The sequence below is a fragment of the Oncorhynchus nerka genome, linkage group LG14 (assembly GCF_034236695.1).
Source record: "Oncorhynchus nerka isolate Pitt River linkage group LG14, Oner_Uvic_2.0, whole genome shotgun sequence".
Lineage (NCBI taxonomy): Eukaryota > Metazoa > Chordata > Actinopteri > Salmoniformes > Salmonidae > Oncorhynchus > Oncorhynchus nerka.
The window spans coordinates 28,910,654-28,934,025 of record NC_088409.1 but is presented as its reverse complement, the minus strand read 5'-3'; the positions used below and the strand labels follow the sequence as shown (position 1 = coordinate 28,934,025).

The 23,372-nt window shown below is 42.6% G+C and overlaps 2 protein-coding genes across 5 annotated transcripts in view; both read right to left on the bottom strand.

Annotated features, from left to right (window-relative positions):
- The window catches only part of LOC115142104 (rho guanine nucleotide exchange factor 1-like), a 74,942-nt gene extending 67,381 nt beyond the window's left edge, over nt 1-7,561 (bottom strand). For 2 of the 4 annotated variants that reach the window (XM_065027930.1, XM_065027931.1), the window contains exon 1: nt 6,918-7,561. The gene's annotated coding sequence lies outside the window, so the exon portion shown is untranslated. The remainder of the gene's footprint in view (nt 1-6,917) is intronic. The other 2 variants (XM_065027933.1, XM_065027932.1) reach the window with 1 other exon arrangement.
- A 584-nt stretch (nt 7,562-8,145) lies between these two features.
- The window catches only part of LOC115140799 (ETS domain-containing transcription factor ERF-like), a 76,714-nt gene continuing 61,487 nt past the window's right edge, over nt 8,146-23,372 (bottom strand). The window contains exons 5-7 of the mRNA XM_065027929.1: nt 18,844-19,027; nt 16,539-16,668; nt 8,146-10,708 (exon numbers count right to left, since the gene is read on the bottom strand). Coding sequence (XP_064884001.1) covers nt 9,882-10,708; nt 16,539-16,668; nt 18,844-19,027 — 1,141 coding nt within the window. The 3' untranslated portion in view covers nt 8,146-9,881. The remainder of the gene's footprint in view (nt 10,709-16,538; nt 16,669-18,843; nt 19,028-23,372) is intronic.

Sequence of the window (23,372 nt, the reverse complement as noted above, 5' to 3'; positions counted from 1 at the left end):
GCTAGGCTACCTGAGAATAACCCTGAGCTAGGCTACCTGAGAATAACCCTGAGCTAGGCTACCTGAGAATAACCCTGAGCTAGGCTACCTGAGAATAACCCTGAGCTAGGCTACCTGAGAATAACCCTGAGCTAGGCTACCTGAGAATAACCCTGAGCTAGGCTACCTGAGAATAACCCTGAGCTAGGCTACCTGAGAATAACCCTGAGCTAGGCTACCTGAGAACCATCACCCACCCTGTCGTTACAATCTCCACTTATTACAAATACACGTCTCATTTAACTGTCGTCTGGAATGCACACTAGGCTAATTGCAAAAGGACATACAGTACGCACACACTGATGAACACACATGGTTCTTGGTTAGAAGGTGCTCAGACATGTTGAGATGTTTATTTTCTAAGCCACACAAGTAGGCCTACAGGGAATCGACTAGTAATTTACCCTTTGTCCAGAGGGACAGCCCCCTGGCTGTTGCATTGTGGGTAGTAGGCTATATTCTACCATCTGCTTGTTGTCTGGTCGAAACCCTCTGGCCTAGTTACTGAGCTCAGTGTACCTCAGCTGTAACTACACTAGGCCTAATAAAGCACTGGGATTCCTCTATTAACTTCTTATGGCTGGGGGCAGTATTGAGTAGCTTGTGCCCAGAGTAAACTGCCTGCTACTCAGTCCCAGTTGCTAATATATGCATATTATTAGTATATTTGGATAGAAAACACTCTGAAGTTTCTAAAACTGTTTGAATGATGTCTGTGAGTATAACAGAACTCATATGGCAGACAAAAACCTGAGAAAAAATCCAACCCGGAAGTGGGAAATCTGAGGTTGGTCGTTTTTCCAACTCATTCCCTATTGAAAACACAGTTGGATATTGGTCATGATGCACTTGCTAAGGCTTCCACTAGATGTTAACAGTCTTTAGAAACTTGTTTGAGGCTTCTACTGTAAAGGAAGGGCTCATAAGGGCTCTTTGAGTCAGTGGTCTGGCAGAGTGCCACAAGCTCGTGATACTCGTTCATGCGAGAGTTAGCTCGCGTTCCATTGCTTTTCTACAGACAAAGGAATTCTCCGGTTGGAACATTATTGAAGATTTATATTAAAAACATTCTAAAGATTGATTCTATACATCGTTTGACATGTTGCTACAGACTGTAACGGAACTTTTTGACATTTTGTCGGCTCTTTGTCTGCTCGTTTCGTGAGGTTGGATTTGTTTACAAAACGCGCTAACAAAAGTAGCTATTTGGACATAAATGATGGACATTATCGAACAAAACAAACATTTATTGTGGAACTGGGATTCCTGGGAGTGCATTCTGATGAAGATCAAAGGTAAGTGAATATTTATAATGTTATTTCTGACTTCTGTTGACTGCACAATATGACGGATATCTTTTTGGCTTGTTTGGTCTCTGAGCGCCGTACTCAGATTATTGCATGGTTTGCTTTTTCTGTAAAGATTTTTTAAAATCTGACACAGCGGTTGCATTAAGGAGAAGTGTATCTAAAGTTTCATGCATAACACTTGTATTTTCATCAACATTTATTATGAGAATTTATGTAAATTGATGTGGCTCTCTGCAAAATCACTGGATGTTTTTGGAACTACTGAACATAACGCGCCAATGTATACTGAGATTTTATGATATAAATATGAACTTTATCGAACAAAACATACATGTATTGTGTAACATGAAGCCCTATGAGTGTCATCTGATGAAGATCATCATAGGTTAGTGATTAATTTTATCTCTATTTATGCTTTTTGTGACTCCTCTCTTTGGCTGGAAAAATGGCTGTGGTTTTTCTGTGTCTTGGCTCTGACCTAACATAATCGTTTGTGGTGCTTTCGCCGTAAAGCCAATTTGAAATCGGACACTGTGATGGGATATAACAAGTTTATATTTAACCTGTTACTCCTACCCCCTACTTTTTCGAACATTCTGTTAAAAATCGCGCAACATTTCAGCGCCCTGCTACTCATGCCAGGAATATAGTATATGCATATGATTAGTATGTGTGGATAGAAAACACTCAGACGTTTATAAAAATATATCCATCCGCCACTTCAACCCATTGTTATAGGTGATCGACATTAAATGGGGCTGAGGTTGCAGTACCTACAGCTTCCACACGATGTCAACAGTCTTTGTTTCTTGGTCAAACGAACAAGAGATAGGCTTTTTCTTCAGGTCTCCGACCGGATATTTTGGTTGAGATTTACCCAGGCAGTATTTCCAGACGGACAGCTATAGAATATACTTCGTCTTGTGATTAATTTGATCGCTTATTAACGTTTACTAATACCTAAAGTTGCATTACAAAAGTATTTCGAAGTGTTTTGTGAAAGTTTATCGTCAACTTTTTTAATTTAAAAAAATGACGTTACGTTATGAAACGCAATTTTTTTTCGTTTATCACACAGTCTTCATAGATCGATATCTAGGCTATATATGGACCGATTTAATCGAAAAAAAGACCCAATAGTGATTATGGGACATCTAGGAGTGCCAACAAAGAAGATGGTCAAAGGTAATGAATGTTTTATATTTTATTGTGCGGTTTGTGTAGCGCCGACTATGCTAATTATTTTGTTTATGTCCCCTGCGGGTCTTTTGGGGTGTTACATGCTATCAGATAATAGCTTCTCATGCTTTCGCCAAAAAGCATTTTAAAAATCTGACTTGTTGCCTGGATTCACAACGAGTGTAGCTTTAATTCAATACCCTGCATGTGTATTTTAATGAACGTTTGAGTTTGAACTAATACTATTAGCATTTAGCGTAGCGCATTTGCATTTCCAGATCTCTAGATGGGACGCCTGCGTGCCAGGTAGGAGCAAGAGGTTAAGATGGTGTAAAATACTTCTATGTTTGAGGAATTTTAATTATGGGATTTCTGTTGTTTTGAATTTGGCGCCCTGCACTTTTAATGGCTGTTGTCATATCGATCCCGTTAGAGGGATCCCGTCTACTCTGACACCCACAGAACACAACTGTGTAGAGTTAGCATTGTAGCTCTTATTGCAGGGCTGTGACTGTGTGAAATCACCTCCCCAGTCAGCCTATTGTGTGTATTGACATTCATATTGCACTGTACAGCTTTACCTAAGGATTGGGGATCAATGAAATGGGGTATCAGTCTACTCAATACCCAAGCTCCAAAACATCCACGTGACATGCAGTCATATTCAGGTCCAGATTGGTCAACAAGCTTATTTGTCACGTCAAAAATGTTATTTGCCACGTCAAATAGTGTTATTTACCATGCATCTTTTTTTGACCCAAACGGCATTCCATAGAAATCCTGGTTGAGAATTAAACAACTGAACAACGAAACAGCACAGCAAGTAAGTGAAAGAAATAGGTTTTGATTATGTTTTACTGGTAACGGGGACATACGTAACTTTTGGTCAGTGTGGTGTGTGTAACCTTTATTTAACTAGGCAAGTCAGTTAAGAACATTAAGAACAAATTCTTATTTACAATGACGGCCTACCCTGGCCAAACCTGTGGACGATGCTGGGACAATTGTGAGCCGCCCTATGGGACTCCCAATCATGGCCGGATGTGATACAGCCTGGATTCGAACCAGGGACTGTAGTTACTCCTCTTGCACTGAGATGCAGTGCCTTAGACCGCTGCGTCCGTGTGTGTGTTAACTATTTAACTGTACAAGAATGCTTAAAAGGCAGATACAATTTGAAATATCAGTTATCGGTATTGTTTTTTTGGCAAGGAAAATATTGGTATCGGCCAAAAATGTAATATATGCATCTCTATCAAAAACACTGCATTTCAAACAGCCAGCAATAATCTAATGAATTCAGGGCTAGTGAAATTATACCTAGGTTAAATATAAGCCTTCCACAACCATAAGACCCACTTATTATTTAATGATTTAATCAAAATAGTTTAACCTGCTTTTTTTGCAATAATAACTGATCTGGCTTTCAAATATGTCTATGAAAATGCCATTTTTGTTACAAATTTAACCAGAAACATGTCATTATTACTGAATGTACCCACTTCTTGTAGCAGGCATTATAGAAAATTAACACAGGTCTCATGAACAATCTCTCAAGCACAAGCCCCCGTGCTAGCGAGAAGCCAGCTAATCTATATATTTCAAGGTTAGCCAACTTGGAGCTATTTGCTTGCTAACAAGGTCTAAAAGTTGAATTGTTATTAACACACCCTTCTGTCCGTCTCCAACTGTTTGAACGGCATGCTAGCCTGTCCACTTTGTTCAGATGTTAATAAAATCTAGTGGATATCTTATCTCATAATGAGAACGAGTTGCCAATGAGAATGAAAACAAATTCCTTATATAATGGTGTTTTATGCTATGACAGTCTTTGGCTAAAACGCTGCTAGCAGTATGTGGTACCGCAACGCCACCGCGAGCGACAAACTGAGCATTAATTTTGATACTCCTGTTTCAGTAGTGTCTGCTCATGTCAATTTGCGGAGTTGAGACATAAAAATGATATAGTTAGAAAGGTTAACTCCTATATTACAGTAAAATCATGTCAAATGTGTTTCAGTCTCCATATGACCCATTCTGTTGGACCAAACCTCAAATGCAAACAGCGAGTAAAAACCGCTTGTCAGAGAGGAAGTGATCTCTCATTTTTGTTGTTATGAGTAGTAGGGGGAGTGGCTTGGTGTTAGGGGGAGGAGCTGGGCCTGTAGGGGGAGGGGCTTGGTGTGTGTAAATATACACAGCCTCAGCAGAAGAAGCAAAGGATGAGACCAAAAAGACAAGAGAATAAACGGACATAAACGAAAAATAAACAATACCTTGATTCTTGCAATACAGGCATTTGGAATATCTCGCCAAAACATGAATTCAAATAATCAAATTCAATACATAGCCCAGCCCTGGTGTGTGTGTGTGTGTGTGTGTGTGTGTGTGTGTGTGTGAGAGAGAGAGAGAGACAAGAAGAGACAGTACCCTTTGAGCTTCAGGCAAGACTGCACTTGCAGAGGTAGAGAAAGAAAGGGATGACAGCAACAGGAAGCCTCTGTAGTTCAGTGTCGCCGCTGACACATCACAACGCTCCAAGCCCAACCGCCGTTTCAGCATCACGTCTCATCTGATCAGTTCAGATACAGAACTATTCCAAAACAACTACGGGTCAACCCACAGGCCCATAACAACAGACCATGGCTGGACTTGAGACAGAGTGCTGTTCAGATTCTGAGCAAAGGTCATACATAGCACCTAAAGCAACATTTGTACTGATTCAGCATTCACAATGTTGATGTGTTATAGGCCCAATTCAGTCTCTTAGTAACATATAGACAAAATTATTTTGGGAGTTCAACTGAGGCTGCGAAACTAGAGTGCTAAATAAGTGTTGAACAACTCATACTATGGATATAGGCCCAACCCTCTAGGTCTGATCATGTATATTTTTCTCTTGATCTTTGATCCCAGAATTTCTAAGTCACCTAAGTCACTGTTACTACAGTAGCTGGCTAACATCTGGTACTTTACCCTGCACCTTAGAGGCTGCTGCCCTGTGTACAGAGTCATTAAGCACTGGTCACTTTAATCATGTTTACATACTGTTTTACCCACTTCATACGTACATTCTGTATTCTAGTCATGGCTCATCCTATACAACTACTGCTGTACCCGCCTTTTCTACTCATATACTGTCTATACCAGTTTATATATATTCCGGACTTTGACATAGCTCATTCTGATATTTTTTATTTATTTATTTGTACTTATTGGATTATATTGTGGATTATTGCTAGGTACTATTACCACATTGTTGGTGCTAGAAACACAAGCATTTCACTGCACCTGCGATAACATCTGCATATCTGTGTACGCAATCAATACATTTGGATTTGTAGAGGATTAAACAGAACGATGGGGGAGGGGAGTTAGTCAAAGGGGAGGGGAGTTAGTCAAAGGGGAGGGGAGAGGCAAAAAGGGGAGGGGAGTTAGTCAAAGGGGAGGGGAGTTAGTCAAAGGGGAGGGGAGTTAGTCAAAGGGGAGGGGAGAGGCAAAAAGGGGAGGGGAGTTAGTCAAAGGGGAGGGGAGAGGCAAAAAGGGCCAAAAGTGGGATGGACTCTAGTGACAGTGTGTGTTTGTGTAGCTGCTGTACTTTTCATATAGAAATATAAAATAGTATGATGGAGTGCAGGAGAAATATGCTACAGATAAACCTACTGGTACAATCTCACACATTTTGCTATCAGTAGGCTATCTACTTTTTATAATGATTAACAATCTAAATCAGTATAATGATGTCTAAATAAACAATCAAACGTTAGGCTGGTTTAACAACTCAATCAAACATGCGCTATTAATGTTATTTGATAAAGTATACTTTTTTAGGTTTTAAAATGTCACATTGGAATACCAGGAAAAAAATACATAGGCAAGCAAATGATCGCATGTAGGCCTGGACGCATTGCTGGCAATAACTGCTATAGTTACAGAGTTACATTAAATAATAGGCTACAATGTCGCGAGTCATTTTACAAAGTCTGCTCCTTGCAACATTTTTATAACATTACGGATAGCGATACTTTGTAGCCTGCTAAAAAAATATCACTTGATTGAACAAATTAGCTAGCGACCTGACACGTACCCTTGAAATACCAGTATGCTTTAGCAAGTCTTGCTTTGTAATAAAATAGTTTTTAATTAACTCTAAAACACCTGATTTTGGTACTCGAGAGAACAAGGTGTTCTGCTAGACTGTAGCCAAACACAACATTCCTTTAGCTAGACGCTAACTAAAGGCTGTCTGGAGAGCTGGCTAGCGAGAGACAAGCCTTTACTCGCGGAATAACTTAATTAATTCCCAAGTTTAAAAAAAAAAGTAACTAAGCATCGTACGTACGTGTACGTGTTAAATAGATTTGCAAAATGTTTTAACGTGGTACTCACCTCAAAATACAGCAACAACAAAAAAAGACTGACAAACGTCTAATATGGTTTGCTGTTCGAAAGTTGTCGTATGTCGCTGGAAAAAAACATTGTACGCGGAAGTACAAATTCAAGTGCACAATTTCCCCTTGACTGAATTTTTTATCTGAATAAACCACTGGCAAAGTAATGCATGACGATGTCAAAATATATTACTTTGATGTAATAATACAGTTTTCAATATGATCTAGTTAAGCAAAATCTGGTTTTCATGTAACTTTCCCCATCCCGTTGTTTCCTGTTGGGCTTCCATACAATATTGTGTTACACGGTATTCGTTCCCCTCGTTCACCCATGGGAGTCAACCGTATCAACAGTTATTCAATGCATCTTCAATGTGTTTATGTAGCAACATTTTAGTTCACTGATAATCTGTCCACACATCAGGTAATCTGTGTTAAAATATTATTTATGGAATTGAACACAATGTCAATTACTGAACAGTTTGGTATGGAACACTGAGTGCATCCATAAATACATTTAGGTATATCCAGTAGAGGCAATGCTTTTGTTTCGTAAACTTCTGTTTCACTTAGAAATATGATCTCATATGTTTCACAATTCACAAATAGGCTATCACACAAAGTAATTCCGATTTAGGTAGTGTTGGCTGTTTGTGAAAGTTTAGGGCATGCACTTATCTTGGTTTGTCATCTTCATTCCCCTTCTTCATATCCGGCCTTTACTACTGTGGCTGTGCTTCCAGTTGCATGCGAAATTGCACCATATTCACGTTATAGTGCACTGGTCAAATGTAGTGCACACTATGTAGGGAAAACTATGCCATTTTCAGACTTTTTAATCAACACGTTTAATAAAGGTAGGCGGCAGATTTTCATGACATCATATCCTTGGGAGAGGAGGCCATATGGCATATGCTGTGCCATTACCCTGACTATTACAACTCGTTGAACTCAGTCAATTACACATGCAAGACAAATAAGACTATGGGAAACTATTGCCAATTGTTACTCATGCTCATGAAATCAAACCCTTCCATGATATAATGCAAACGTTTATTGTAGACTAGATCAGGTCATTACATTGTCATATAGGTCCAGGTTCGCCACCCTGTGGAGAAAGGATGCTCTACACCAGGGGTCTCAAGCAGGCCTATAGGAGCATCTTACTGTGTAAAGCACACACATTCACACAATGAGTTCAGTGCCAAGAACAGTCCAATCTCCAGAATAATGTTTATTGCTTTAGAAGTTATTAATATTTTTTTTCTTATTTTTGCCCTTTCCATTTTTTCTCTTTACAATAAAACAAAGAAATGTGACATTATTTCACAGCATGATCATTTTGGATGTGTTTACACATACATTCACAAAGGAAAGAGTATTTACAGTGGTGTTGGTAAATGCCACACAGAGATCATGAAACAGAGATTTCTGGTAGAATCCAACAAATATAGAATTACATGACCTTTACAATAGGGCTTTCACACCTAATGTTACACCGCCACCTGTTACAAACCATAGCATATGAATCTGTACAATGTGGGGTAGTTAGTATGCACTCTGTGCTTCAAAGTGAGCAACATGGAATGGAGAAGTTGGTTTGTGTCCCTAGTTGGTATTGAGATACTTTGTACCTCTTGTTTTAGTTTCTACAAGGGGACCCATTGTCTAAATGTAGCCATGGATAAAAAGCTTCGTCTCAAAAATAATCTACTCATTTTTTTTTTTGGTAGTTGAAAGAATGTGCTGAAACCAATTTTACTCACATTTGAGAAATGACAGAACAGTTACACTGGGTGAATGCTAACTATAAAAATAACACTACCAGAATATTTAAACCCAAAGGGCATCTTGGAAAATGACCAAAGGGCACAATTAGCTGGGGTTGAGAAAATATGAGACAATTCCCCATATATGAGTCCTCCTCATAGAAAAAACACCTTTCCAGCGCAGATACTCTGACTGCTATTAATTATTTAAAACTTTAATACACCTATACTTGTCAATTTCCCAACATTATTTAAATACGTAATTAAATCACACCAACACAGCTAACTTTTATAATGTTGATAATAATTAAATGTAATGTACACCATAATAAAATATATACAATGAAATATTGATACAAATTCTAGATTTGTCCAGCTCTCTCTTCCTCTCTCTCTCTTTCTCTCCCTCTCACTGAAGAAAGTTAAGCAATTGAAATTGGCATTAAACAATAACAAACAAACAAGTATGGAGTTAGAAATGTGCATTACAATACCAGAGCATTACATTAGCAGAGCAAAATGACTAATTGTTTGGATTTGGGGGATGATCATTTTTCCCAACAAACAACTAACTGTAGCAGCCTCCTATATAGACCACCAGCTGGCAATGTTTGACTATGTTTGGAACAGAAAAATACATACCGGTACCCAAGAAAAGGAATCCCCAAAAAACTAAAGTAATATCTCTGTCAGATATCATTTCATGTGGCCATTATTGCAATTAATCTTACGTGTGTATTGTAGTGTTGTTTATTATTGTTCTAGTATTATATTTGAATGTAATTCATTATACATTGAGTTATATTTATGCAGTTTGATGGACCCATTGCAGTAACACGGTAACATATGAATAGCACAGAACAACGTACAATGCTGTTAAAGCTCAAAACATCACTGAAACCTTGAGACAATAAAATGTGTGGGAGAACATGATGAATAAGTAGTGCACATATATCTGAAACATGGAACACTCTCAGTAATGTCGAAATCAGCAAGCTCACTATCTCAGCTATGTTGGACAAGTCAACATGTAAAGAGAGAGAAGAAGGGTGGAGAGAGAGAGAGAGAGAGGAAGAAAAAAACAGAGAGACGGGGCAAGATGGCTCAAATAAAGGACAACATAACAGATGAAGGGAGCGAAAGAGAGAAGGAGAGAGAGGAGGGAACGAGAGAGAGTTATCTAATAGAATCTATTAGCTCTGGATCAATTTTAGAGTCTCTGTCTCCCTGTGCCGTTCAACCAGAGCCATGGAGGGAGAGAGGGATAGAGGGAGGGACGGAGGGGTGAGGGGCACCAGGCTCTTGAGGGGATGGGGGGACACAGGGGGAGGGAGGGAGGAGAGAGGTGGCAGTGCTCCCCCTTTCTTCCCCTCCACCAGGATCTGTGATCGAACGCTCAGCCTGGTCTCCTTGGTGATGCTGAAGTCAGGCTCGTTGTCTGAGCTGCAGTCACTCAGATCTGTGATCTCCAGGTCCGAGTCTGACTCTGGGTCCTGCTTCACCCCGCCTCGCCGCTCCGATGGGCTCTGTCGCCCCCCAGCACCACCACCAAGACCCATCCCTCCTAGACCCAGCCCTAACCCTAACCCTAGCCCCAACCCAAGTCCCATGCCTGGGGTATTGGTCTCCCTTCTCTCCCTCTCACCCACAGAGCCCCCGTTGCCAATGTCCGTCCGGCCCAGCGACAGAGCACCAGGGTAAGGAGGCAGGCAGAGTCTGGGCTGCCCACCTGCCGTGCCGTTAGTAACCCCGGTCTGGCCCGCTGCTCCTCTCTCCCCCCCTCCTGCCACCTCCCCCGGGGGGAGTAGGGAGGAGAAGGGGTGAGGCAGCTGGCCCAGGCTGGTCTGCAGCGGGTTGGGGTAGAAGTGGGAGGGGTAGAGGGAGCCTGGGGGCAGTTTGGGGCAGTTGTTGAGGGAGAAGGCCCCTGAGAGGTAGGGATTGAAGCCCCAGGGGTAATCGAAGGGAGGGTTGCGGGGGTAAGGACCCAACAGGGACGGGGGCTTGGAGTAACAGGGAGCGGCTGGAAGAGAACAGAGACACAGAGACAGAGGTTAGCTCTCTGAAGGGGTAAAGGTCTCCTGACATACCACATCCAAGCATGTTCACTAATTATGCTCTGCAATAATTAGCAATGCAAATCCACAGCTATGCGCTGGGGCAAAATGAGAGCGCTGTTGATTTGAATAGAACCCTGATCTTAGACTATATGCCTGCCAGACCTATTCACACATTCAACTGGTTCACAACAAATATTAACATGATGAGAGATATGCTCTCTGCCAAATTCAAATATCCTGTTAATATCAGAATAGTTATGCCACTGTAATAAAATAATACTGTCCATGAAAAAAGGAAAATGGACTGTGGTAAGAGAAATCCAGCTATTTTAGAAAATGTGTCTGTTTTGGCCGTGTGTAAAGTCCAGGTGTTTCGTGAAGTCAACTAAATAATAGAAAAGCGCAACTCGCACACCCTGGCTCCATCATATTTGAATATACAGTTGAAGTCGTACGTTTACATACACCTTAGCCAAATACATTTAAACTCTGTTTTTCACAATTCCTTACATTTAATCCTAGTAAAAAATCCCTGTCTTAGGTCAGTTAGGATCCCCACTTTATTTTAAGAATGTGAAAGGTCAGAATATTAGTAGAGAGAATATTTCAGCTTTTATTTCTTTCATCACATTCCCAGTGGGTCAGAAGTTTACATACACTCAATTAGTATTTGGTAGCATTGCCTTTAAAATGGTTTAACTTGGGTCAATTGTTTCAGGTAGCCTTCCACAAGCTTCCCACAATAAGTTGGGTGAATTTTGGCCCATTCCTCCTGACAGAGCTGATGTAACTTTGTCAGATTTCTAGGCCTCCTTGCTCGCACACGCTTTTTCATTTCTGCCCACACATTTTCTATAGAATTGAGGTCAGGGCTTTGTGATGGCCACTCCAATACCTTGCCTTTGTTGTCCTTAAGCCATTTTGCCACAACTTTGGAAGTATGCTTGGGGTCATTGTCCATTTACAAGACCCATTTGCGACCAAGCTTTATCTTCCTGACTGATGCCTAGAGATGTTGCTTCAATATATCCACATAATTTTCCTCCCTCATAATGTCATCTATTTTGTGAAGTGCACCAGTCCCTCCTGCAGCAAAACACCCCCACAACATGATACTGCCACCCCCGTGTTTCACGGTTGGGATGGTGTTCTTCGGATTGCAAGCCTCCCCCTTTTTCCTCCAAACATAACGATGGTCATTATGGCCAAATTTTTGTTTCATTAGACCAGAGGACATTTCTCCAAAAAGTACCATCTTTGTCCCCATGTGCAGATGCAAACCATAGTCTGGCTTTTTTTATGGTGGTTTTGGAGCAGTGGCTTCTTCCTTACTGAGCTGCCTTTCAGGTTATGTCGATATAGGACTCGTTTTACTGTGGATATAGATACCTTTGTACCTGTTTCCTCCAGCATCTTCACAAGGTCCTTTGCTGCTGTTCTGGGATTGATTTCCACTTTTCGCACCAAAGTACGTTCATCTCTAGGAGACAGAACGCGTCTCCTTCCTGAGCGGTATGAGGGCTGCATGGTCCCATGGTGTTTATACTTGCGTACTATTGTTTGTACAGATGAACGTGGTACCTTCAGGCATTTGGAAATTGCTCCCAAGGATGAACCGGACTTGTGGATGTCTACAATTTTTTTTCTGATTTATTTTGATTTTCCCATGATGTCAAGCAAAGAGACAGTCAACTTAGTGTTTGTAAACTTCTGACCCACTGGAATTGTGATACAGTGAATTATAAGTGAAATAATCTGTCTGTAAACAATTGTTGGAAAAGCTACTTGTGTCATGCACAAAGTAGATGTCCTAACCAACTTGCCAAAACTATAGTTTGTTAACAAGACATTTGTGGAATGGATGAAAAACACAGTTTAATGACCACAACCTAAGTGTATGTAAACTTCAGACTTCAATTGTATCACTTAAAACCAATGTGGGACTTTTTTCTTCTTCTATTAGACAAAAGCAGAAACCTGATTAACATAACAGCTGATTAAATGTGTATGTGTATTACATCAGCTTCCCTATATGCATCATTTAATAACAACTGAAACAAAGGAGGTACATCTGAGGTGATACTGGAATTCAATTTGTTTTTTAGCGCGAACAAAAGAACTCTCTATGACCCTGACTGTACTTCCTTCCAACAACAAACAGCAAACTCAAATATTTACCCCATATCTCTCTCTCTTCCTCTCTCCCTCTCTCTCTCCCCCTCTCCATCTCTCTCTCCCCCTCCTTCTCTCTCTCTCCCTCTCTCTTGCCCCCCCCCCCCCTCGCTCTCTGTTATTTGCTATGCAGGGCTAATTTGACAGTGCTTGAGTCTCTGTGTGCTGGGCCAGAAGTAGCTGGCAGACACATGAATATTGAATCAGTTAGGCAGGCCTCACTTGCTTATGAAAACACAGTAATGGGCGCCCACAGGCCACAAACTGAAGCCTGCACCCTCAATTAGGGCCTTCCTGCCTAGGAAGGGATTAGGACAGGAGGGACACATGGGAGGGAGAGGAGGGTAAGGAGTGAAGGAGGGGGGAATAGGACCTGAGGACAAACGGAACAGGGGGGCCAGGTTGTGATGTGAAGGGGAGTGTATTCACAGTGAACACACACTAACTCACACACATATACACTGTACAGTGAGGCAACACATTCTGATGCAGCAGCAGGGCTGAAGAGCACACATGGAGTATCCAGACAGACAAAGGCATCTGTACACACGCACAAACACACACACATACGCCCTCACGCTCACCCACACACAAATGCACACACAAAAAACACACACATACATGCACACATTCACGCACGCAAGCACACAAATAAAACACACACATACAAACTGAGGGATTATATAAAGGGAACACTGACATTAATTCCAAAAACCTTAATTGAGCATCTGCCTCATATCACTGTAATAATACGATAGTATATACTGTAGATCACTCCCATCTAACCCTTCCTGTCACTTGAAGGATAGTATGAATTGGAGGCAGTAAAGGGACAGATCTGCTACTGCAGTGAACATGGATTCGATCTTGTTTTCTCTCTCTCCTTATGCTCTCCTCATTTCCTCTATCATTCTCAATCTCCACCTTCCTTCCTTCCTTCCCTCTCTCCTCTGTTTTTTACCTTCCCTCTCCTCCTCACCTCTTTTTCCCTCTCTCCTCTGTTCTTTGCCTTCCCTCTCTCCTCTGTTATTTGCCTTCCCTCTCTCCTCTGTTCTTTACCTTCCCTCTCCTCCTCACCTCTTTTTCCCTCTCTCCTCTGTTCTTTACCTTCCCTCTCTCCTCTGTTCTTTACCTTCCCTCTCTCCTCTGTTATTTGCCTTCCCTCTCTCCTCTGTTATTTGCCTTCCCTCTCCTCCTCACCTCTTTTTCCCTCTCTCCTCTGTTCTTTACCTTCCCTCTCTCCTCTGTCCTTTACCTTCCCTCTCCTCCTCACCTCTTTTTCCCCTCTCTCCTTTGTTCTTTACCTTCCCTCTCTCCTCTGTTCTTTACCTTCCCTCTCTCCTCTGTTCTTTACCTTCCCTCTCTCCTCTGTTCTTTACCTTCCCTCTCTCCTCTGTTCTTTACCTTCCCTCTCCTCCTCACCTCTTTTTCCCTCTCCCCTCTGTTCTTTACCTTCCCTCTCCTCCTCACCTCTTTTTCCCTCTCTCCTCTGTTCTTTACCTTCCCTCTCTCTCCTCTGTTCTTTACCTTCCCTCTCCTCCTCACCTCTTTTCCCCTCTCTCCTCTGTTCTTTACCTTCCCTCTCTCTCCTCTGTTCTTTACCTTCCCTCTCCTCCTCACCTCTTTTCCCCTCTCTCCTCTGTTCTTTACCTTCCCTCTCTCTCCTCTGTTCTTTACCTTCCCTCTCTCCTCTGTTCTTTACCTTCCCTCTCTCTCCTCTGTTCTTTACCTTCCCTCTCCTCCTCACCTCTTTTCCCCTCTCTCCTCTGTTCTTTACCTTCCCTCTCTCCTCTGTTCTTTACCTTCCCTCTCTCTCCTCTGTTCTTTACCTTCCCTCTCCTCCTCACCTCTTTTCCCCTCTCTCCTCTGTTCTTTACCTTCCCTCTCTCTCCTCTGTTCTTTACCTTCCCTCTCTCTCCTCTGTTCTTTACCTTCCCTCTCTCTCCTCTGTTCTTTACCTTCCCTCTCTCCTCTGTTCTTTACCTTCCCTCTCTCCTCTGTTCTTTACCTTCCCTCTCTCTCCTCTGTTCTTTACTTTCCCTCTCTCCTCTGTTCTTTACCTTCCCTCTCTCCTCTGTTCTTTACCTTCCCTCTCTCTCCTCTGTTCTTTACCTTCCCTCTCTCTCCTCTGTTCTTTACCTTCCCTCTCTCTCCTCTGTTCTTTACCTTCCCTCTCTCCTCTGTTCTTTACCTTCCCTCTCTCTCCTCTGTTCTTTACCTTCCCTCTCCTCCTCACCTCTTTTCCCCTCTCTCCTCTGTTCTTTACCTTCCCTCTCTCTCCTCTGTTCTTTACCTTCCCTCTCCTCCTCACCTCTTTTCCCCTCTCTCCTCTGTTCTTTACCTTCCCTCTCTCTCCTCTGTTCTTTACCTTCCCTCTCTCCTCTGTTCTTTACCTTCCCTCTCTCTCCTCTGTTCTTTACCTTCCCTCTCTCTCCTCTGTTCTTTACCTTCCCTCTCTCTCCTCTGTTCTTTACCTTCCCTCTCTCTCCTCTGTTCTTTACCTTCCCTCTCTCCTCTGTTCTTTACCTTCCCTCTCTCTCCTCTGTTCTTTACCTTCCCTCTCCTCCTCACCTCTTTTCCCCTCTCTCCTCTGTTCTTTACCTTCCCTCTCCTCCTCACCTCTTTTCCCCTCTCTCCTCTGTTCTTTACCTTCCCTCTCTCTCCTCTGTTCTTTACCTTCCCTCTCTCCTCTGTTCTTTACCTTCCCTCTCTCTCCTCTGTTCTTTACCTTCCCTCTCCTCCTCACCTCTTTTCCCCTCTCTCCTCTGTTCTTTACCTTCCCTCTCTCTCCTCTGTTCTTTACCTTCCCTCTCCTCCTCACCTATTTTCCCCTCTCTCCTCTGTTCTTTACCTTCCCTCTCTCTCCTCTGTTCTTTACCTTCCCTCTCTCTCCTCTGTTCTTTACCTTCCCTCTCTCTCCTCTGTTCTTTACCTTCCCTCTCTCTCCTCTGTTCTTTACCTTCCCTCTCTCCTCTGTTCTTTACCTTCCCTCTCTCCTCTGTTCTTTACCTTCCCTCTCTCTCCTCTGTTCTTTACCTTCCCTCTCTCCTCTGTTCTTTACCTTCCCTCTCTCCTCTGTTCTTTACCTTCCCTCTCTCTCCTCTGTTCTTTACCTTCCCTCTCTCTCCTCTGTTCTTTACCTTCCCTCTCTCCTCTGTTCTTTACCTTCCCTCTCTCTCCTCTGTTCTTTACCTTCCCTCTCTCCTCTGTTCTTTACCTTCCCTCTCTCCTCTGTTCTTTACCTTCCCTCTCTCTCCTCTGTTCTTTACCTTCCCTCTCTCCTCTGTTCTTTACCTTCCCTCTCTCTCCTCTGTTCTTTACCTTCCCTCTCTCCTCTGTTCTTTACCTTCCCTCTCTCTCCTCTGTTCTTTACCTTCCCTCTCTCCTCTGTTCTTTACCTTCCCTCTCTCTCCTCTGTTCTTTACCTTCTCTCTCTCCTCTGTTCTTTACCTTCCCTCTCTCCTCTGTTCTTTACCTTCCCTCTCTCCTCTGTTCTTTACCTTCCCGCTTTTCTCAATCATCTTCTACCTTATTTTTACCGCTGTCACCCCTCTCCCTCTCGCCTCTTATCTCTCCTCTCCTCTCCCTCTCGCCTCTTATCTCTCCTCTCCTCTCTCTCACCTGAGCTGAGGAAGGGGAATGTGTCCAGTCTCAGTTTGTCTCCCTCTGGTCCCGGGGCTGTGGCCACTCGATCAAACAGGGAGGTTCCTCTCCCTGACTCTGGCAAACGAGGGAACAGTGACTGCAGGGCCTGGGAGAAAGTGTGAGAGACAGAGACAGAAAGAAAACATTAGAATCTGCTCATGTCAGTTAAGCAACCAATGGCAATTAATTTCATCAGCAAATAAAAACTAGACTTGTCTATAGGATCCTCAACCTCCTCTTTAAATCAGCATGTATTTAGGGTAAGTCATTTGATGGAGATGGCACCCTGTAGTGTGGTGCAATCACACCAACAGTCACAGCAAGGACAGGATAAAAGGAAGTGCCAGGGGACTGAGAGGGAGAGGAGAAGGGAGAACAGAGGAGAAGATGAGGAGAGGAGGTAGGAGGACACAGAGGCTCAAAGACTCAAAGCCAGGAGAAGTACAGAGTCAAATGGAGGCCTACGATTAAGTGGGCACAAAGGATAAATGACGAGAAATAGAGGGATTGGGTGCCCTTCGAGGTGGGAAGAGTGTGAGGGGACAAAGGAGGGAAAGGATTGATGGAAGGGAGAGAGAGACTAAACAACATAATAGCTGTGGGGTAAGAGAGAGAGATAGAGAGAGATAGAGAGAGGGGAGAATGTTTGTGTGTGTGTGTGTGTGTGTGTGTGTGTGTGTGTGTGTGTGTGTGTGTAGGGGTGCTTTAAAACAGGAAAGAGAAAAGAGGCCAAACAAACGAAATGGTTAAGTCACACAGAGTCGAGGGAGACAGAGAGAGAGAGGGAGGATTTTTTTAGAAGAGCTGGGATCAATAATTTCTGTCACCCCTCAGCTCCAAGTTTGAAAAGCGAGACTGTACTTCCAAGCTGCATGATCTGGATTGCTTAACCAAACCTGCATTAATGACCGAACATTGATCTGATCTGAGGTATCTACTTGTCTTTTATTTCTTTCATTTTCAATCGATGACAGAGGCATAGGCCATCCGAGACGGGAATGTGAGAAGGGTGGATAACGTCTTCTTTTGTTTTAAGGACAAGTTAAAACCATCTCTCCAGTTTCTCCTTCACTCTCTTTGTGACTCTCCTTTTCTGTTTCTATCTTTCAGGACAATCAGACTCTTCTAGTCATTTAAAGTTAACTCTATTCCCTTTTAAATACATGTATTTATTTTTATTTTACCTTTATTTAACTAGGCAAGTCAGTTAAGAACAAATTCTTATTTTCAATGACGGCCTAGGAACAGTGGGTTAACTGCCTGTTCAGGGGCAGAATGACAGATTTGTACCTTGTCAGCTCGGGGGTTTGAACTTGCAACCTTCCGGTTACTAGTCCGACACTCTAACCACTAGGCTACCCTATTTGCACTAGTACCGCAATGTCCGTTTTTTGTATTTGTAAAAAATCTGTAAAAAATAATTGTCATAGCAATTTCTATATTCAAGCAAATGAGAAAGTATGAATCAGTTAGTGTTTCATTTGCATATATCATCACCTAAATGGATCCATCAGAAATATGCAACCTGAGCACAGACCATTACTTCAATACGTGTATCTATTGTTTCATTACAAACTGTAACAGGACAGTTTTATTCATACAACCCCTCTGGTGGTCCAATAACATTTATCTCTGGAAGAATTTCAAGCTGTCTCTGGGCAAATAATAAGTGAAGAACATTTTATCATGATCAGGACTGCTGCTATTAGAAACAGTGAATAAAAGATGTATGATAAGACACGCGGAATACAATTGATCCTCCCGTAACTGAAGAATGAATACACAGCAGGAGTCTGTACAGTACAATCTGCAGTTCCCTGAGACGAAATGGATTTTAGCTAGACCCGCTGAATCAAATCAACATTAATAAACAATCAAGTATGGAGTTGTGGCAAACCCTCTCATTTTCCTCCCTTTATTTCTCTCTTCTTTTCCCCAATGTTTGTCGTTGATGGTTCTCAGGTACTCAGAATCTGCTGGTCTTTTATCCAACTTGTCCTTTAATGTTGGTGAATTCAAACATGTACTGTTCAAATGACAGCTCACTTTAGACAATGTGATGGATTGTGATAATAGCGGGGAATAACTTGGAGTAGCTGTCTATTCTGGAAAACCTGTAATTCCCGTCCTTACAATCCTCTCTTTCTCTTTTCCCTTCATACCCACCTCCATCCATAACCCTTCTCTCCATCCCTCCCTCTGTCCTAAACTCCATTCGTTCCTCTCTCCCTCCCTCCCTCCCACCCTCCCTCCCTCCCTCCCTCCCTCCCTCCCTCCGTACCTCGGGTGTGAGAGGGCTGCAGTCGGGCGCGGCGGAGCCCCCATTGAAGTGGTTCTGGAGCAGGAAGGGGGAGCTGGCCATGTCCAGCAGAGGATAGTTCACCAGCACCACCTTACTGAAGTTAAACTTGTAGGTGAAACGCTTCCCTTTGGTTTTGTGCAAAATACGCTTATTATAGTAGTACCTGGGTGGGGGAGGATGGAGAGAAAGGTGAACGGGAAGAGATTAAGAAAGAGGGAATGGAGAAAGGAGAGAAAAAAATAGGGAGAGTTTGAAACAAATATCCATGTTTTCATCGATGGTTCACCGCAGGGCTCTCCAACCTGCTTCCTGGAGAGCTACCATCCTGTAGGTTTTCCCTCCAACCTGCTTCCTGGAGAGCTACCATTCTGTAGGTTTTCCCTCCAACCTGCTTCCTGGAGAGCTACCATTCTGTAGGTTTTCCCTCCAACCTGCTTCCTGGAAAGCTACCATCCTGTAGGTTTTCCCTCCAACCTGCTTCCTGGAGAGCTACCATCCTGTAGGTTTTCCCTCCAACCTGCATCTAGCACACCCAATTTTAATAATAAGCTGGTTGGTAAAATCAATCAGGTTAGTTACACCTGGGGTTGGAGCAAAAACCTACAGGAGGGTATCTCTCCAGGAAGGGTTGGAGAGCCCTGGTCAACAGTAATGTGTTCCCTTAACAGCAGGAGGAACAACACTGGTCCTCCAGGGCTGAACTCCTGCTGGGTTTGTTTCTCCCTGGCATCTCACTGATCAATTCATGTTTTGATTTAATAAAGTCTCCACACACCTCGTTAGGCAGGACTAATTAGGTCCCTGAGTAAAACCAAAAACAAGCACATAAACAACATCCCTCCAGAGCCTGATCTGACCTGCTGTGCACCGTTGACATACAGCAATTATCATGTCAATATTACATATATTTGGGAAGGGCCCGTAAGTAAATATTTCACTGTTTATCCACACCTGTTGTTTACGAAGCATGTGATGAATACATTTGATTTATTACAGGTACAGTATATGTACAGAAATATGATGTATTACATGTACAGTATATGTACAGAAATATGATGTATTACATGTTGTAAGTCGCTCTGGATAAGAGCGTCTGCTAAATGACTTAAATGTAAATGTAAATGTACAGTATATGTACAGAAATATGATGTATTACATGTACAGTATATGTACAGAAATATTATTCATTACATGTACAGTATATGTACAGAAATATTATTCATTACATGTACAGTATATGTACAGAAATATGCATAATAGATATACATCAACTCTTGCTGTCAGTGTTTCTGGCATCATTCACAACTGAAGTGCCTCGTTGAGGGCGGGACTACAATGTGAGTGGTGCCTCTTTGGAAACAACCTCAGGTGCCAATCACTCCAACTCTACAGTGCTTGTTTCCTGTGCCACCTACTGAGGTGTCACAGGCTACAGTACCTGTCAGAATCCCACACTGTCAGATACTACATACTGCCATATGGTTCAGATGAGAGGGTTGGTACAGAGGTGAGGCGGGGTGGGGGCTGTTCTCAAAACGGAATAAAGAAAAAACATATTATATTAAGCTGGTGACTGTCCTGATACATTCTTAGACATTACTTTACTATTTTAAGCATGTAAGTCATTTAAAATAGGCCAGTGACAAAGTTAAAATCCTGTATAGCTACACTGTAGATGTAAGGTAACAACTTCACAGGCATACATACCTGTATACAGTGCATTCGGAAAGTATTCAGACACCTTCACTTATTCCATATTTTGTTACGTTACAGCCTTATTCTAAAATTGATAACATTTGTTTTGTTCCTCATCAATCTACACACAATACCCCATAATGACAAAGCAAAAACTTTTTTTTTTTTTCTTCTGAAAATGTATAAAAATTCTCAAACTGAAATATCACATTTGCATAAGTATTCAGACCCCTGACTCAGTACTTGGTTGAAGCACCTTTGGCAGCGATTACAGCCTTGAGTCATCTCGGGTATGACAATATAAGCTTGGCACACCTCTATTTCTCTGCAGATCCTCTCAAGCTCTTGTTAGTTTGGATGGGGAGTGTCACTGCACAGCTATTTTCAGGTCTCTCCAGAGATATTAGATCGGGTTCAAGTCCGGGCTCTGGCTGGGCCACTCAAGGGCATTCAGAGACTTATCACGAAGCCAGTCCTGCATTGTCTTGGCTGTGTGCTTAGGGTCGTTGTCCTGTTGGAAGGTGAACCTTCACCCCTAGTCTGAGGTCCTGAGCACTCTGGAGCAGGTTTTCATCAAGGATCTCTCTGTACTTTGCTCCATTCATCTTTCCCTTGATCTTGACTATTTCTCTAGTTCCTGCCTCTGAAAACATCCCCACAGCATGATGCTGCCACCACCATGCTTCACCATAGGGATGGTGCCAGGTTTTCTCCAAACGTGATGCTTGGCATTCAGGCCAAAGAGTTCCATCTTGGTTTCATCAGACCAGAGAATCTTATTTCTCATGGACTGAGAGTCCTTGGGAGCCTTTTGACAAACTTCAAGCAGGCTGTCATGTGCCTTTTAATGAGGAGTAAAAGGCACATGATTGTGGAGTGCTGCAGAGATGGTTGTCCTTCTGGAAGATTCTCCCATCTCCACAGAGGAACTCTGGAACTCTGTCAGAATGACCATTGGGTTCTTGGTTACCTTCCCGACCAAGGCCCTTCTCCCTTGATTGCTCAGTTTGGCCGCGTGGACAACTCTAGGAAGAGTCTTGGTGGATCCAAACTTCTTCCATTTAAGAATGATGGAGGCCACTTTGTTCTTGGGGACCTTCAATGCTGCAAAAATGTTTTGGTACCCTTCCCCGGGATCTGTGCCACGACACAATCATGTCTTGGAACTTTAGGAACAATTCCTTTGGACTTATGGTTTGGTTTTTGTTCTGACGACTATGGGACCTTATATAGACAGGTGTGTGCCTTTCCAAATCATGTCCAATCAATTTTACTCCAATCATGTTGTAGAAACATCTCAAGCATGATCAATGGAGACAGGATGCACCTGAGCTCAATTTCCTGTCTCATAGCAAAGGGTCTGAGTACAGTGGGGCAAAAAAGTATTTAGTCAGCCACCAATTGTGCAAGTTCTCCCACTTAAAAAGATGAGAGAGGCCTGTAATGTTCATCATAGGTACACTTCAACTATGACAGACAAAATGAGGGGAGAAAATCCAGAAAATCACATTGTAGGATTTTTAATGAATTTATTTGCAAATTATGGTGGAAAATAAGTATTTGGTCACCTACAAACAAGCTCTCACAGACCTGTAACTTCTTCTTTAAGAGGCTCCTCTGTCCTCCACTCGTTACCTGTATTAATGGCACCTGTTTGAACTTGTTATCAGTATAAAAGACACCTGTCCACAACCTCAAACAGTCACACTCCAAACTCCACTATGGCCAAGACCAAAGAGCTGTCAAAGGACACCAGAAACAAAATTGTAGACCTGCACCAGGCTGGGAAGACTGAATCTGCAATAGGTAAGCAGCTTGGTTTGAAGAAATCAACTGTGGGAGACATTATTAGGAAATGGAAGACATTCAAGACCACTGATAATCTCCCTCGTACTGGGGCTCCACGCAAGATCTCACCCCGTGGGGTCAAAATGATCACAAGAACGGTGAGCAAAAATCCCAGAACCACAAGGGGGGACCTAGTGAATGACCTGCAGAGAGCTGGGACCAAAGTAACAAAGCCTACCATCAGTAACACACTACGCCGCCAGGGACTCAAATCCTGCAGTGCCAGACGAGTCCCCCTGCTTAAGCCAGTACATGTCCAGGCCCGTCTGAAGTTTGCTAGAGAGCATTTGGATGATCCAGAAGAAGATTGGGAGAATGTCATATGGTCAGATGAAACCAAAGTAGAACTTTTTGGTAAAAACTCAACTCGTCGTGTTTGGAGGACAAAGAATGCTGAGTTGCATCCAAAGTACACCATACCTACTGTGAAGCATGGGAGTGGAAACATCATGCTTTGGGGCTGTTTTTCTGCAAAGGGACCAGGACGACTGATCCGTGTAAAGGAAAGAATGAATGGGGCCATGTATCGTGAGATTTTGAGTGAAAACCTCCTTCCATCAGCAAGGGCATTGAAGATGAAACATGGCTGGGTCTTTCAGCATGACAATGATCCCAAACACACCGCCCGGGCAATGAAGGAGTGGCTTCGTAAGAAGCATTTCAAGGTCCTGGAGTGGCCTAGCCAGTCTCCAGATCTCAACCCCATAGAAAATCTTTGGAGGGAGTTGAAAGTCCGTGTTGCCCAGCAACAGCCCCAAAACATCACTGCTCTAGAGGAGATCTGCATGGAGGAATGGGACAAAAATACCAGCAACAGTGTGTGAAAACCTTGTGAAGACTTACAGAAAACGTTTAACCTCTGTCATTGCCAACAAAGGGTATATAACAAAGTATTGAGATAAACTTTTGTTGTTGACCAAATACTTATTTTCCACCACAATTTGCAAAGAAATTCATTAAAAATC